This window comes from Nycticebus coucang, chromosome X, assembly GCF_027406575.1.
Source record: "Nycticebus coucang isolate mNycCou1 chromosome X, mNycCou1.pri, whole genome shotgun sequence".
Lineage (NCBI taxonomy): Eukaryota > Metazoa > Chordata > Mammalia > Primates > Lorisidae > Nycticebus > Nycticebus coucang.
The window spans coordinates 48,216,357-48,234,533 of record NC_069804.1 but is presented as its reverse complement, the minus strand read 5'-3'; the positions used below and the strand labels follow the sequence as shown (position 1 = coordinate 48,234,533).

The 18,177-nt window shown below is 39.3% G+C and overlaps 1 protein-coding gene across 1 annotated transcript; it reads left to right on the top strand.

The window, feature by feature from the left end:
• The first annotated feature begins 14,480 nt into the window (after window positions 1-14,480).
• Window positions 14,481-14,861, top strand: LOC128578265 (GSK3B-interacting protein-like). The gene has a single exon (XM_053580848.1). It carries the CDS (start codon window positions 14,481-14,483, stop codon window positions 14,859-14,861), a length of 381 nt encoding a protein of 126 aa, XP_053436823.1.
• The last annotated feature ends 3,316 nt before the right edge of the window (window positions 14,862-18,177 follow it).

Here is an 18,177-nt window from a genome sequence, read left to right as displayed (position 1 = left end):
GAAACAATAGAAATCCTCCAAGAAAGTATAGGAAAAGCAGTGGAAGATATTTGCCTGGGGAAAGACTTCATGAGGAAGACTGCCATGGCAATTGCAACAACAACAAAAATAAACAAATGGGACTTCATTAAACTGAAAAGCTTCTGTACAGCTAAGGAGACAATAACTGAAGCAAGGAGACAACCTACACAATGGGAAAGGATATTTGCATATTTTCAATCAGACAAAAGCTTGATAACTAGGATCTATAGAGAAGTCAAATTAATCCACATGAAAAAAAGCCAACAATCCCTTATATCAATGGACAAGAGACATGAATAGAACTTTCTCTAAAGACGACAGACGAATGGCTAACAAACACATGAAAAAATGTTCATCATCTCTATATATTAGAGAAATGCAAATCAAAACAACCCTGAGATATCATCTAACCCCAGTGAGAATGGCCCACATCACAAAATCTCAAAACTGCAGATGCTGGCGTGGATGTGGAGAGAAGGGAACACTTTTACACTGCTGGTGGGACTGCAAACTAGTACAACCTTTCTGGAAGGAAGTATGGAGAAACCTCAAAGCACTCAAGCTAGACCTCCCATTTGATCCTGCAATCCCATTACTGGGCATTTACCCAGAAGGAAAAAAATCCTTTTATCATAAAGACACTTGTACTAGACTGTTTACTGTAGCTCAATTTACAATCGCCAAAATGTGGAAACAGCCTAAATGCCCACCAACCCAGGAATGGATTAACAAGCTGTGGTATATGTATACCATGGAATACTATTCAGCCATTAAAAAAAAATGGAGACTTTACATCCTTCGTATTAACCTGGATGGACGTGGAAGACATTATTCTTAGTAAAGCATCACAAGAATGGAGAAGCATGAATCCTGTGTACTCAATTTTGATATGAGGACAATTAATGACAATTATGGTTATGGGGGGGGGACAGAAAGAGGGAAGGAGGGAGGTGGGTGGGGCCTTGGTGTGTGTCTCACTTTATGGGGCAAGACATGATTGCAAGAGGGACTTTCCCTAACAATTTCAATCAGTGTAACCTGGCTTATTGTACCCTCAATGAATCCCCAACAAAAAAAAAAATGGCTACATGGAGAGAGGGAAGAAGAGAAACTGTGGGAATGAAAGGAATAAATAGAGAAGTTGTAACGTTTTAAGGATCAGGGATAATGATTGTCATAAACTCAGGAATATAACTTATTCAGTCTTCTACATTTTCATTCCAACTAGAAAACCACAACAAAACAAACTACTAAGCACCCTGGGGACACAAAACTAATAATACAGTGTTGAATAAGTGTAGCTACAAATAAATAATATTTATTATAAATATGTAAAAATAAGTATATTTATTATATACAAGGCATCTAAGATTAATTTAATCTTCCTAACAATTCCATGATTACTATTATTTATTTTATAGAAAAACAGGGAATAAAAAGAATAAGAAATTTGACCCAGACAATGATAAGGCTGGGATTCAAACCCAAGCTGTGTATACCTAGAATCGTTGCTCTGATCTGTTATTTCAGAGAGCCTTTAACAATTTACCATCACTTCTAAAATGTAAAGCTTACACCTAAAAAGGACAGAAACTTTTCACAACCAAGCTCAATCCAAGTGGCAAATGAATAATAAACAAGGTGTCCAAACAAAGTATGACTTTGGATGTGGTATATAGTTGGTACCTAATGAAAGTTTTTAAAAACATGTTTTGGTAGAGATGGGGATCTCACCATGTTGGTGAGCCCAGTCTCAAACTCCTGGCCTCAAGCTACCCTCCCACCTCAGCCTCCCAAATTGTATTGCAATAAAGGAGATCTTAAGAGGTGGAGATATGTGAGCCAGTAACATTAAGGAGACCATTTGAGGAATAGAAGCACCATTTGCAAGAAAACAGGGACAGGAAATCATTGGATGATAAAATACCAAGTGACCTAGTCTAGGTAGGTGACTGTATACAGTACCTAAAAGGAAGTGTTTGGACATTCACTTGTGTTGAGTATGGTCTTTAGATCTGCTAGGTTTTAATCTACCTGGGCTCATCACTTCCACTTGAATGGCCTTGCCTATGCTATTACATTAACTCAATTTACAATCGCCAAAATGTGGAAACAGCCTAAATGCCCACCAACCCAGGAATGGATTAACAAGCTGTGGTATATGTATACCATGGAATACTATTCAGCCATTAAAAAAATGGAGACTTTACATCCTTTTTCTTAACCTGGATGGAAGTGGAGGACATTATTCTTAGTAAAGCATCACAGGAATGGAGAAGCATGAATCCTATGTACTCAATTTTGATATGAGGACAATTAATTACAATTAAGGTTATGGGGGGAGAAGCAGAAAGAGAGACGGAGGGAGGGGTGTTGGGCCTTCGTTTGTGTCACACTTTATGGGGGCAAGACATGATTGCAAGAGGGACTTTACCTAACAATTGCAATCTGTGTAACCTGGCTTATTGTACCCTCAATGAATCCCCAACAATAAAAAAAAAAAGGAAAAAAAAGAAAAGAGAGAGAATTATAAGAAATACCTGTGGGGGGGAGGGGCAGATGGCCAACTGAACGCAGCTTCCCAAAGAGGCTCCTGTGCAAAAAGAATGATAACACCCTGACACAGCCCATTTAAGCTGAAGACTCTGCACCCAGCTGAGAGAGAAATGATAACAGCAGGTCACCTCTGCTAAAGCAAGCTGCAACTCCAAGAAACCAAGCTTCGGGCACAAAATTCATCTGAAAGGAAAAGTGTCCATCCCCTCCCCCAAGAAAGCTATGGGTTTTTGTTTTTTTTTTTTTTGCTTTTCTGTCTCCTTTCTTTTTTCTCTTCATTTGCTCCTGCAGGTTTTCTACAGACAAGCGCTGAACTGTGCACCTCTTGTCTCACCCCATGGGTGAGTGCTGTGGGTAGTGGGGACTACTTCCTCAGAGACACACTGATGTGGCTCTGAACACTTTCTTGCTAGGCAGAAAAACTGAACTAAAGTCTTCCCTGGCATTCTGAACCTCCAGCACACCCTTTCCCCCTTACTGATGAACTAGAAGCCTAACCGCTGCTGAGACTGAGGGATGAAGTTCTTGAGAATCCCCCCTCCCTGTCTGCCAGACCTAGCGCCCCCGCCAGCAAGAGACTCTGGGGGCTGCACTGAGCACCTGCCATCAGGCCACCTGCAACCGCGTGGCCCTGCACCTGCCCCGGCAAGGAACTCCACCAGCAACATCACAGCCCCATGCCACACCCTCCGGACCTCCATACACCTGCACTGGCTAGGGACTCGCAGGCAACAGCGCAGCCCAGTGATTTTCACCCGCCTTGGCCAGGGGCTCCACCGGCAACCAGTGGCCCAGCAAACCATGGCTGCCCTGGCCAAGGACTCCACTGGCAACTGCACGGCCCTGTGCCCGATGCCCGCAGGGCCTCTGCATGCTTGCCCTGGCCAGGAAGACCACTGGTAACCATGTGGCCCCTTGCCCACCAGGCCTCCACAAACCCAACTTGTCCAGGGACTCTGCCAGCAAACACATGGTCCCGCACCCTGCACCCTGCACCCACCAGGCCTCCGCCCACCCCAGACATGAACCCCGGCCTCGCTGCCTCCACACCAGCCTGCCCATCTGGCCAGGGACTCTGGTGGCCGTGTGACCCATGCACTCCCTCTGGAGCCCTCCCTGCCTCTGTGCAGAGCCCTCCTCCTGGGCAGAGATGGCTGGCACCATTGGCTCTCTGTGCCAAAGTCTCTGGGCACCAGGCACTCCCAGAGCCGTGTGCAACACCCCCCACCCTGTTGCTAGATCCGGATGTGTCACACTCCAGAACTGCTCCTACAGCTGGAACTCCCTGGCATGGGCTCCCAAAGGAGCTAAACAGGGTCATTCTCTACAAAGATCCAGCAAAAATAGAGTGATCCCACTGGGGGCTAATCTTGGAGATACACCTCCCGAATTCTGAGGATGGCCAGAGGCAATGGTGAAAAACAATAATGGGGCAAAATCAAAGGAAAAACTCCAGAAATATGAAAAATCAGAGTACATCAACTCCCCCAAGGAACAACAAGGCAGACACAGCACAATATCCCATGCATAAAAAAATGGCTGAAATGTCAGAAATCAAATTCAGAATCTGGATAGCAAATAAGATCAAATTAGAATTCCAAGCAGTATTCAAAAAGATGTCTCAAGAATTCAATAAAGTCAAAAACCAAATGACAAAAGATTTTGACACATTGAGACAAGAAGTTCCAGCCCTCAAAGAACTGAGAAATACAGTAGAATCCCTCAGTAACAAATGCAGCAAGCAGAAGAAAGGATTTCTGACATTGAAGACAAAGCTTTTGAACACTCCCAAACTTTCAAAGAGGAAGTGAAATGGAGGGCAAAAACAGATCACTCTCTCAGAGAGCTCTGGGATAATTCAAAGAAAACCAATATTCGTCTTATAGGGATCCCCAAAAGCGACAAAGTGGCTTCACAAGGCACAGAGTCTCTTCTTCATTAGATTATGAAAGAGAACTTTCCAGACAAGCCAAAAGATTCTGAAATTCAGACAGCAGACAGTTTCAGAACTCCAGCATGACTCAACACAAATAAGACATCCCCCAGACACATCATAATGAATTTCACTAAAGAAAAAGGAGAAAATTCGGAAAGCAGCCAGACGTAAGAAAACCATAACCTACAAGGAGAAGAAAATTAGAATGACTGCAGATCTCTCTGCTGAAACCTTTCAAGCTAGAAGAGGGTGGTCTTCGACATTTAATCTCCTAAAACAAAATAACTTTCAACCCAGGATCCTGTATCCAGTGAAACTGAGTTTCATTTATGATGGAGAAATTAAATACTTTAATGACATTCACGTGTTGAAGAAATTTTCCATAACTAAACCAGATCTCCAAGATATTCTCAGACCTATCCTCCATAATGAACAACACTATCCTCCACCACAAAAGTAAACTCACCCAGAAACATTTGATCAAATTCTAATTCCCACAGTTGCAAAAGGATTAAAAATGTCGACTGGTCTTTCAAAATGCTTATCAATATTCTCAACTAATGTGAATGGGTTAAATTGTCCTCTAAAGAGGCACAGGTTGGGTGATTGGATACAAAAACTCAGGACAGATATCTGCTGCATACAAGAATCTCATCTTACATTAAAAGATAAATGTAGACTCAAGGTGAAGGGATGGTCATCTATATTCCAGGCAAATAGAAAGCAGAAAAAAGCAGGCATTGCAATCCTATTCACAGATAAAATAGGCTTTAAACCAAACAAAATAAAGAAGGATAAAAATGGACACTTCATATTTGTTAAAGGTAATACTCAATATGATGAGATTTCAATTATTAATATCTATGCACCCAACCAGAATGCACCTCAATTTATAAGAGAAACTCTAACAGACATGAGCAACTTGATTTCCTCCAGTTCCATACTAGTTGGAGATTTTAACACTCCTTTAGTAGTGTTGGATAGATCCTCCAAAAATAAGCAGAGCAAAGAAATTTTAGATTTAAACTTAACCAACCATTCAACACTTGGATTTAACAGATGTCTACAGAACATTTCATCCCAAAAAAACTGAATACACATTCTTCTCATCAGCCCACAGAATATACGCCAAAATCGATCACATCCTAGGTCACAAGTCTAACCTCAGAAAATTTAAAAAATAGAAATTATTCCTTGCATCTTCACAGACCATCATGGAATAAAAGTTGAACTCAATAACAACAGGAATCTGCATACTCATACAAAAACATGGAGGCTAAATAACCTTATCCTGAAGGATTGATGGGTTATAGACAAGATTAAGAAGGAAATTACCAGGTGGCGCCTGTGACTGAAGGAGTGGGGCGCTGGTCCCATATGCCGGAGGTGGCGGGTTCAAACCTAGCCCTGGCCAAAAACCAAAAAAAAAAAAAAAAAAAAAAGAAGAAGGAAATTACCAAATTTCTGGAACAAAACAACAATGAAGAAATGAATTACCAGAACCTCTGGGATACTGCAAAGGCACTTCTAAGAGGGAAATTTATGGCACTGCAAGCCTTCTTCAGGAAAACAGAGAGAGAAGAAGTTAACAACTTAATGGGACATCCCAAGCAACTGGAGAAGGAAGAGCATTCCAACCCCAAACCCAGCAGAAGACAATAAATAACCAAAATCAGAGCAAAATTAAATGAAATTGAAAACAAGAGAATTATACAACAGATGAATATATTAAAAAGTAGGTTTTTTGAAAAGATCAATAAAATAGATAAACCTTTGGCTAACCAAACTGGAAAAAAAGAGTAAAATCTCTAATTTCATCAATCAGAAATGGTAAAGATGAACTAACAACAGACCCCTTAGAAATTCAAAAACTCCTTAACGAATATTATAAGAAACTTTACTCTCAGAAATATGAAAATCTGAAGGAAATTGACTAATACTTGGAAGCACGCCACCTATTAAGACTTAGCCAGAACGAACTGGAAATGCTAAACAGGCCTATATAAAGTTCTGAAATAGCATCAACTACACAAAATCTCCCTAACAAAAAAAAAAGCCCAGGACCAGATGGCTTTTGTCAGAATTCTACCAAACCTTTAAAGAAGAACAAGGGCCTATATTACTAAACCTCTTCCAAAATATAGAAAAAGAAGGACTACTACCCAACACATTCTATGAAGCAAACATCACCTTGATCCCTAAACCAGGGAAAGACCCAACAAGAAAAGAAAATTATAGACCAATATCACTAATGAATAATGATGAAAAAATATTCAATAAGATCCTAAGAAACAGAATCCAAAAACACATCAAAAAAATTATACACCAGTAGAGGTGGAGCAAGATAGTGGCTGAGTAACAGCTTCCCTGCAACTGGGCACAGTGAGCCTGGGGAGATAAGACTGCAGGCATCTCTGGCTGGTGGGATCTGCCTATAATAATCCCTTTGAGGATACAGGGAGTCAACAAGGGACTTCTGGATGCCAAGAGGAGGACAAAAACAGTGGAAAACTGGCAAGTGGTTGCGTGTGTTCTAGCGACCTAATCCCGCCAGCAGTGACACTGCAAACAGGAAAGGCCTTACCTGTGAACTGTTTTGGTGTTTTTGGACTTGGCACACAGTTGAACTGCCTTGGGGAGAGCTTGAGCAGGAGTGCAGAGAACTTTGGGCATTGTCTAGGGCCCCAGACTGAGCCGCTGAGCTGGATGGAGCTAATAGTGTTCAGCTGTGGGCCGCAGGAAGCCATTGTAACAGAATTGTCCCAGCAATCTCTGCCCTCAGTGTCACAGAGCAAGGATCGAGTGAGAGCTAGTAACCTAGTGAATGAGCAGCCTAAAGACGGGGACTGAGCTGCCTTACAGCCTTAACCCTCAGGGGTAGAGTGAGACGGGTTTTGGCACACTGGAACCTCGTACTGTTGCCCTGGGTAGAGTGCCGTGACGTCACAGCTCATAGTAACCTCAAACTCCTGGGCTTGGCGCCACCCAGACCTCCATAATACCTGTGCCCTACAGAGCCCTCCCTGCCTCTGCGCAGAGCCCTTCTCATGGCCAGAGACTGCTAAAGCTTTGGGCTCTCTGTGCCAAAGTCACTGGGCACCAGGCACTCCCAGAACCGTGTGCACCACCTCTCACTCTGTTGCTGGATCCAGGTGTGTCACACTCCGGAGCTGCTTCCACAACCACAACTCCCTGGCTGGGGCAGCCACAGAGGAACTACACAGGGTCACTCCCTACAAAGATCCAGCAACAATAGAGTGATCCGCTGGGGTCTAATCTTGGAGAGACACCTCCCCAACTCTGAGGATGGCCAGAGGCAACGGTGAAAAACAATCATGAGGTGAAATCAACAGAAAAACTCTGACAATATGAATAATCAGAGTAGATCAACTCCCCCAAGGATCAATGGGGCAGACACAGCACAAGATACCATGCACAAAGAAATAGCTGAGATGTCAGAAATCAAATTCAGAAACTGGATAGCAAATAAGATCGAATTAGAATTCCAAGCAGTAACCCAAATGATATCTCAAGAATTCAACAAATTCAAAGACCAAATGACCAAAGATTTTGACACATTGAGTCAAGTAGTTGTAGCCCTCAAAGATCTGAGAAACACAGTAGAATCCCTCAGTAACAGAATGGAGCAAGCAGAAGAAAAAATTTCTGACATTGAAGACAAAGCTTGCGAAAGCTCCCAAACTCAAAGAGGAAGAGAAATGGAGGGCAAAAACCGATCACTCTCTCAGAGAGCTCAGGGATAATTCCAAGAAAACCAATAAGCATCTTACAGGGATCCCGGAAAGCTACGAAGTGGCTTCACAAGGCACAGAGTCTCTTCTCCATGAGATTATGAAGGAGAAATTTCCAGAAATGCCAAGAGATTCTGAAATTCAGATAGCAGACAGTTTCAGAACTCCAGCATGACTCAACACAAATAAGACATCCCCCAGACACATCATAATCAATTTCACTAAAGTTAATATGAAGGAGAAAATTCTGAAAGCAGCCAGATGACAGAAAACCATCACCTACAAGGGCAAGAATATTCGAACAACTGCAGATCTCTCTGCTGAAACCTTTCAAGCTAGAAGAGGATGGTCATTGACTTTTAATCCCCTAAACAAAATAACCTTCAATCCGGGATCCTGTATCCAGCTAAACTGAGTTTCATTTATGATGGAGAAATTAAATACTTTAATGACATTCACATGTTGAAGAAATTTGCCATAACTAAACCACCTCTCCAGGATATTCTCAGACCTATCCTCCATAAAGACCAGCGTAATCCTCCACCACAAAAGTAAACCCACCCGGAAAATTTTGATCACATTTCAACTTCCACGGTTGCAAAAGGATTAAAATTGTCCACCAGACTCTTGAAAGGCTTATCAATATTCTCAATTAATGTGAATGGTTTAAATTGTCCTCTAAAGAGGCACAGATTGACTGACTAGATACAAAAACTCAAGCCAGATATCTGCTGCATACAAAAATTCAGAAATTAAAAAAATCCTTAACGAATATTACAATAAACTCTACTCTCAGAAACATGAAAATCTGAAACAATTCGACCAATACTTGGAAGTACGCCACCTACCAAGACTTAGCCAGAATGAAGGGGAAGTGTTAAACAGGCCTATATCAAGTTCTGAAATAGCATCAACTATACAAAATCTCCCTAAAAAGAAAAGCCCAGGACGAGATGGCTTTTGTCAGAATTCTACCAAACTTTTAAAGAAGAACTAGTACCTATATTACTAAACCTCTTACAAAATATAGAAAAAGAAGGAATATTACCCAACACATTCTACGAAGCAAACATCACCTTCATCCCCAAACCAGGGAAAGACTCAACAAGAAAAGAAAACTATAGACCAATATCACTAATGAATATTGATGCAAAAATACTCAATAAGATCCTAACAAACAGAATCCAACAACACATCCAAAAAATTATACACCATGACCAAGTGGGATTTATCCCAGGGTCTCAAGGCTGGCTCAATATACGTAAATCTAGAAATGTAATTCAGCACATAAACAAACTAAAAAATAAGGACCATGTGATTCTTTCAATTGATGCAGAAAAAAGCTTTTGATAATATGCAGCATCCCTTCATGATCAGAACACTTATGAAAATTGGTATAGAAGGGACATTTCTTAAACTATTAGAGACCATCTACAGCAAACCCACAGCTAATATCATATTGAAGGGAGTTAAATTGAAATAATTTCCACTTAGATCAGGAACCAGTCAAGGTTGCCCATTGTCTCTATTGCTCTTTAACATTGTAATGGAAGTTTTAGCCATTGCAATTAGGGAAGAAAAGGCAATCAAGTGTATCCACATAGGGTCAGAGAGATCAAACTTTCACTCTTCGCAGATGATATGATCATATATCTGGAAAACACTAGGGATTCTGCTACAAAACCTTTTAGAAGTGATCAAGGGATACAGCAATGTCTCAGGCTACAAAATCAACACCCATAAATCTATAGCCTTTACATATACCAACAATAACCAAGCCAAAAAAACAGTCAAGGACTATTCCTTTCACAGTAGTACCAAAGAAGATGAAATATTTGGGAATTTATCTAACAAAGGATGTGAAAAATCTCTACAAAGAGAAATATGAAACTTTAAGAAAGGAAATAGCTGATGATGTTAACAAATGGAAAAACATACCATGCTAATGGCTGGGAAGAATCAACATTGTTAAAATGTTCATAGTACCCAAAGCAATATATAATATTAACGCAATTCCTATTAAAGCTCTATTGACATATTTTAAAGATCTTGAAAAATCAATACTTCATTTTATATGGAATCAGAAAAAACTTCGAATAGCCAAGACATTACTCAGAAATAAAAAGAAAGCAGGATGAATCACACTATCAGACCTGAGGCTGTACTAAAAATCGACAGTGATCAAAACAGCATGGTACTGGCACAAAAACAGAGAGGTCGATGTCTGGAACAGAATAGAGAACCAAGAGATGAATCCAGCTACTTACCATTATCTGATCTTTGACAAGCCAATTAAAAACATTCAGTGGGGTAAAGATTCCCTATTTAACAAATGGTGCTGGGTGAACGGGCTGGCGACCTGTAGAAGACTGAAACTAGACCCACACCTTTCACCATTAACTAAGATACCCTCTCACTGGATTAAAGATTTAAACTTAAGACATGAAACTATAAAAATATTAGAAGAAAGTGCAGTAAGCCTTGAAGTAATTGGCCTGGGTGAATATTTTATGAGGAGGACTCCCCAGGCAATTGAAGCAGTATCAAAAATACACTACTGGATCCTAATCAAACTAAAAAGCTTCTGCACAGCTGAGAACATAGTAAGTATAGCAAGTAGGCAGCCCTCAGAATGGGAGAAAATATTTGCAGGGTATACCTCTGAAAAAGGTTTAATAACCAGAATTCACAGAGAACTCAAATGTATTAGCAAGAAAAGAACAAGTGATCCCATTTCAGAGTGGGCAAAAGACTTGAAGAGAAACTTCTCTATAGAAGACAGGTGCACGGCCTACAGACATGTGAAAAAATGCTCATCGTCCTTAATCGTCAGAGCAATGCAAATCAAAACTACTTTGAGATATCACCCAACTCCAATAAGATTAGCCCACGTAACAAAATCCCAAAACCAGAGATGTTGGCGTGGATGTGGAGAAAAGGGCACATTTCTACACTGCTGGTGGAAATGCACACTAATTCGTTCCTTTTGGAAGGATGTTTGGAGAATACTTAGAGACCTAAAAATAGGCCTTCCATTCGATCATATAATTCCTTTTCTAAGTATATACCCAGAAGACCAAAAATCACAATATAAAAAGACATCTGTACCAGAATGTTTATTGCAGCCCAATTCATAATTGCTAAGTCATGGAAGAAGCCCAAGTGCCCATTGACCCACGAATGGTTTAACAAATTGTGGTACATGTATACCATGGAATATTATGCAGCCTTAAAGAAAGATGGAGACTTTACCTCTTTCATGTTACATGGAAGGAGCTGGAACATATTCTTCTTAGTAAAGTATCTCAAGAATGGAAGAAAAAGTATCCAATGTACTCAGCCCTACTAGGAAACTAATTTATGGCTTTCATATGAAAGCTATAACCCAATTATAACCTAAGAATATGGGAAAGGGGGAGAGGGAGGGAAGTGAGTGGGGAGGATGGGTGGAGGGAGGGTGATTGGTGGGTTTACACCTGTGGTGCATCTTACAAGGGTATATGTGAAACTTAGTAAATGTAGAATATAAATGTCTTAACACAATAACTAAGAAAATGCCTGGAAGGCTATGTTAATCAGTGTGATGAAAATATGTCAAATGGTCTATAAAACCACTGTATGGTGCCCCATGATCACATTAATGTACGCAGGTATGATTTAATAAAAACAACAAAAAGTAAATCATGAGCATAGAAGCTGTCGATTTAGCCCTTACGGCTTACTAATGTTCTAATTTGTTTCTAATTGTGTTGATCAGCCTGGGAGGATTATTTCATTGAAACTCATTTTATTCTCTGGTGTTTTAAATGGGTTCATTTTAAAAATAAATAAAAATATAAAAGATGAACAAAAGTGTAGTAAAAATTGAAAAATGTAATAAAAATAGAATTGTTCAATAAAATTCGGATTCAGAAAAAAGGCTGCACTTAAGGACCTCGAGGGCCACATTGCCGATCTAGGAAAGGAGTTAGAAATTTTCTGTGTGGGTTTGAGTTTGTTGGCTTGAGTCTGTGGGAGACAGCTGGCAGCTGTTGTATTTGTCTTTTCCAAAGATGTCATTCAGGTCATCAGATGCCATAGAAAGAGCTCCAGTTTGAATGCTTAATTTAAGCATAAACTTCTTTTCTAAAAATCTTGATTTCTAATAGCCCAAAGATAGAAACAACCGGGCAGCACCTCTGGCTCAGTGAGTAGGGAGCCAGCCCTATATACCGAGGGTGGTGAGTTCAAACCCAGTCCCGGCCAAACTGCAACAAAAAAATAGCCAGGCATTGTGGTGGGTGCCTGTAGTCCCAACTGCTCGGGAGGGTGAGGCAAGAGAATCACCTAAGCCCAGGAGCTGGAGGTTGCTGTGAGCTGTGTGACGCCATGGCACTCTACCCAGGGTGCCAGGGTGACAAAATGAGAGTTTGTCTCTAAAAAAAAAAAAAACGATAGAAGCAACCCAAGTATACATAGATGGATTGAATGGACAAACAAAATGTGGCATAAAAAAAAATGTGGCATATCTATATAATGGAATATTATTCAGTCTTACAAAGGAAGAATCCTGTCATATGCTACAATATATACTTAATATATCTTAATGATATCTTGAGGACGTTATGGTAAGTGAAATAAGCCAGTCACAAAAGGACAAATATTTCATACAAATACCTATATGAAATACATAGAATAGTCATATTTACAGAGACAGAAAATAAAAGGGTGGCTGCCAGAGGCAGGGAGAGGGGAGGAAATGGAAAATTGTTGTTCAGTGGGTACAGAGTTTCAGTTTTGCAAGATGAAAAAGTTCTGAAGATTGGGTGTACAACAAGGTGAATGTACTTAACACCGCTGAACTGTACACTTAAAAATGCTTAAGATGGCAAATTTTATGCATTCTATGTTTTACCACCATTAAATTGTTTCTAAAAGAGGAAAAGAAAAAAAATCTTTATTTCTGTTTTGGATGGTCAATACACATACATACACATGGTACAAAAATTAGAAAGTTAGAAAGGGCATACAATGTTATCACTATGGGCCTTCCCCTAGTCTTTTTTCCTGTCTCACAACCACCCAGTGCGTGTCCCCTTGGGCATCAATCAATACAACTTGCTCGTGTGTCCTTCCAAAGGTATTCTATGACTCATTCTTTTGAATATCTGCATGTTATTTCATTGTACATATGCACCACACTTTCACCATTCCCCTGAAGAACGATCATTTTGCTGTGTCTAGCTTGACATTTCTTTGAATTAACATCTTTTAGTAAAAAATTTACACACTATTTCACCTACTCTTTATTTTAATTATACTCATTTTGATAGGCAATATATTTGCAGGGTTCAAAATACAGAAAGCATAAGAAGATAAACAAAACATCACCTTTCTACTGCTCTCTCCCAGATCAACATACAGTAGAACCTCTGTAAGTTGACAGTAACAAGGGACTGTAACAAACTTGTCAACATACAGAGGTGGTCGGGCAGCACTTGTGTCTCAGTGAGTAGGGCACCGGCCCCATATACCTAGGGTGGCAGGTTCGAACCCAGCCCTGGCCAAATTGCAACAAAAAACAGCCAGGCATTGTGGCAGGCCCCTGTAGTCCCAGCTCCTTGGGAGGCTGAAGCAAGAGAATTGCCTAAGTTCAAGACTGGAGGTTGCTGTGAGCTGTGATGCCACAGCACTCTACTGAGGGTGACAAAGTAAGACTGCCTCTAAAAAATATATATATATACATATATATATATGGAGGTGGTCAACATAAGGAACTCTCATTGAGTACATGTGGTACATGTCTGGTCTATGAAAATTAGTTCTACTTAAGGAGGTGGTTGATGTAGAGAGGTGATAACTATGGAGGTTCTGCTGTATTTCCTTCTGGGTCTGCTCTTTGTCAGCTCTGCTCTCTACCACAGGAAACTATGTTTCCCAGGTTTCTTTGCCTGGTGGCTTCTGGCTTGCTTCAGGCAATGGGGGAAGGCCAGGCACTAGTACATATGGGAGGGTGGGAGTAGTACATTGTTTTTCAACCTTTTTTATATCATGGCACACTTGAACCTATAGTTAAACTTCCATGGCACACTTAAATTATGTTGATAAAAAAGAGTAAAAAATAGAATATATTTAGTGTGCTTCAAACTTCTTTCAAAAATAATTTAATTGATTCACCTCCAGAGGGAAGAAGAGGGGGATTTGGGGTGTGCACAATGTAAACAGACTGTAATCCTATGGAGCTAAGCAGTATATCAAGATATGAAGAAGGTTTAGAGCCTAATGCTTTGGAAGGAGCTGATGTGAAAGACATGAAGCTAGAAGCTGAAGCAGTTGTAGATGATATTCTCTTTGCTATTAACAACATGTTTGTCTCAACAAGTCTGTACTGTGCAGAAGATGTGGCCTATACCAATGTGGAAACAAAGGAAAGGAACAGATATTGCCTGGAGCTCACTGAAGCAGGACTTAAGGAAGTAGTTTATGCTTTTGACGAGGTGGATGATCATTTACAGACTCCCTACCACAAAACAGTCTACTCTTTGTTGGATATGCTCAGCCCTGCCTACTGGGAAGCATTTGGAAACACACTCCTTCAAAGACTGGAAGCTTGGTAAAGGCATGGACAGTCATGACTAAGCTTTTTTCTTTTAGAGAGGACTGGTCTGCTATAGAATGTTGACAAAAAGCTTGAAATTGTTTGCATATGGTCATAGAAAGTAGATATTTGGTTTTGTGTCTTTATGACTTGCCTCCAATGTAGGCTTTTGACTCACATGATTATTGAATAATGAATTGGCTTAGTTTCTGGTTCACTAAAGGAATTCTGAGGCCACTGCTGTGACAGCATCATTAAGACATTCACATTTCTTCATATACTATCTCTATATTTCAAATCCTAATCAGTATTTATATTACAGAGCTTTGATGCTACCAGCACTCTCTTTTACATAGCAAATTCTAGATTTGCACAGTAATATAGGAACTAGAATTACCTAACTATAAACTTTGATTCAATCTGCTAAATCAGGGGTTCACTACTAGCTTGGACTGACTTCATAGTAATTATTTTGCTACTAGCCTTACTGGAAACAAATTATCAACTAGTTTCCCCGGCACAAATTTGGAAATTCACTGCTTCATTTTATTTGTGTTATTAATAGGGATTGACAAAATGAATTAATTATATATTATATAACTAGTATTAAGTGAAAAACAGGGACTGAAATAGTCCTGCATTCCATGTTTGCAACAACCAGCCAACTGAGCAGAGAAAAACTGTTAGCAAATGCATGTAATAATCACTCATTTCTAAGGTATCCAAACACATAGGCAAATACAGGAACAGTCTCCATTTTCTTTCTTTCTTTCTTTCTTTCTTTCTTTCTTTCTTTCTTTCTTTCTTTCTTTCTTTCTTTCTTTCTTTCTTTCCTTTTTTTTTTTTTTTTTGTCACCCTGGGTAGAGTGCCATAGCATCACAGTTCTCCTGGGCTTAGAAGATTCTCTTTCCTCAGCCTCTCAAGTAGCAGGGACTATAGGCACCTGCCACAATGCCTGGCTATTTTTTTGTTGCAGTTTGGCCGGGGCCGGGTTTGAAGCCTCCACATTCGGTATATGGGGCCAGTGCCCTACTCACTGAGCCACAGGCACTACCCTACCAAAAATAAATTTCTGATGGATGTGGAAACAGAACTTCAAGGGTTCCAGGGAAACAGGATGTTGAATTTCATCTTTTTTTATTTTACATATGAAAACAATAAAAATAATTTCACATGAACAATACAATTTTACATTATTAAATTTTCTTTAAAAATTTGGTATTTTTAAAGAGTCTGACATGTAGACAAGCAAGTGAAGGCAAAAGGGCAGAACTCTATAATTGCCTTGAGTTTTTTGAAAAATTCAAGTACTACTAGGTTAGCAGAATTTAAGAGTTCTGGTGGGTTCTCTTGATTGTGAATTGGCACAATGATTATACACTGATGATGACCAATTTACCCATTGAATGATTGAAAAAAAAATAAACAACAAATCTCTGAGCATACAAAACCTACTTCAACTCTCTGCTCTTGGAAGAAGGTGAAGTTTGTATACAAAGAGTATGCCAGTGAACACTTGAGAATAGGTTCTATAAGTGCTAAGGGGCACAAATTGATTTGGTTTTGAAAGCATCGTGTAGATCTGCACCTTAAAATTTTATTACTGAAATCTTTGAATTTTTTTCCCTCTTCAAGAAATTGTATGGACTGGCCCAAGAACTGCCTATTACCACTAGTTAAAATGTAAGCCCTGGGGTCAATATGACTTCTGGAAATAAAATAAGTATGAGAAAGAATATGATTATTGGCTATTATCCCCAGGGCCATGGTTGGCAAACTTTTTCTGCAAAGTGCCAGATAGTACATATTTTAGTTGTGATGAGTTATGCAGTCTCTGTCACTCCTACTCAACTCCACTGTTTAAGTGCTAAAATAGCCATAGCTATACTTAAACAAATGAGTATGGCTGTGCTCAAATAAAACTTTATCTACAAAAAGGGCAATGACAGGATTTTTTTTTTATTTTTATTTTTACATATACATGTGGTAATTAGGTTTCCATTTTTTTGCCTTCACAAAATAAAAAGACTTAAAATTTAATAACAATAACAATGTTTAAGATAAGGACTAGAAACAAAAACCTCGTAAAGAACAAATGAACATAAATACATTCAGAAAAGGAATCAGACAATTGCTACATCGAAATATTAAGCAATAATAATAATAATGCAAAGAAAGTAACATTCACATTGTCAAATAAGAGTATGTCTATTACAGAATGCTTTGACTGAGATTCAGTATGGAGTTAACTTCTTATTATTTTTTAAGTATCAAAAAATAGACAACTAATATTTATAAATAAAAGTAAAAGATAATTTCAAAAAACAGATCATGCTAAATACTATAGACAATAGAAAAAAGAAATACTTCAAAATCATTCTACTTGATCTGTGTACACCTGATATTAAAATTGGAGAAAATATATTATTATAAAGGAGAAATTACAAACATATGTCACTTATAAATGAGGATACAATGTCCTAAACAACATATTAACAAGTTGAGTTAAAAATTAATGTTTAAGTAATATACTTTGGTCAAAATTAAAACCAATTTATGTGAAAATTAGTCACTATTTTATTTTATTTTATTGTTCTTTTTTTTCTTCTTTTCCTTTCCCTCACCTCTTCCCTCCTTCTCTGTTTGCTCTCCCCTTCCCCCATGCCCCACCATGTCATTAATTGTCTTCATATCAAAATTGAGTACATAGGATTCATACTTCTCCATTCCTGTGATGCTTCACTAAGAATAATGCGTTCCACCTCCATCCAGGTTAGTACTGTTAGTACAAATGTTGAAAAATCTCCATTTTTATGGCTGAATAATATTCCATGGTATACATACACCACAGTTTACCGATCCATTCCTAGTTTGAAGGACATTTAGGCTGTTTCCACATTATGGCAATTGTAAATTGGGCTGCAATAAACAGCCTAGTACAAGTGCCTTTATAATAAAAGGGTTTTCTTCCTTCTGGATAGATGCCCAGTAATGGGATTGCAGGATCAAACAGGAGGTCTAGGTTGAGTTCTTTGAGGTTTTTCCATACTTCCTTCCAAAAAGGTTGTATTAGTTTGCAGTCCCACCAGCAGGTGTAAAAATGTTCCTTTCTCTCCACAACCGCGCCAGCAACTGCAGTTTTGAGATTTTGTGATACAGGCCATTCTCGCTAGGGTTAGGTGATATCTCAGGGTGGTTTTCATTTGCATTTCTTGAATAATTAGGGATGATGAGCATTTTTTCATATGATTGCTAGCCATTCTTCTGTTGTCTTTGGAGAAGATTCTATTGATCTCTCTTCCCCATTGATGTATGGGACTGCTGGTTTTTTTCT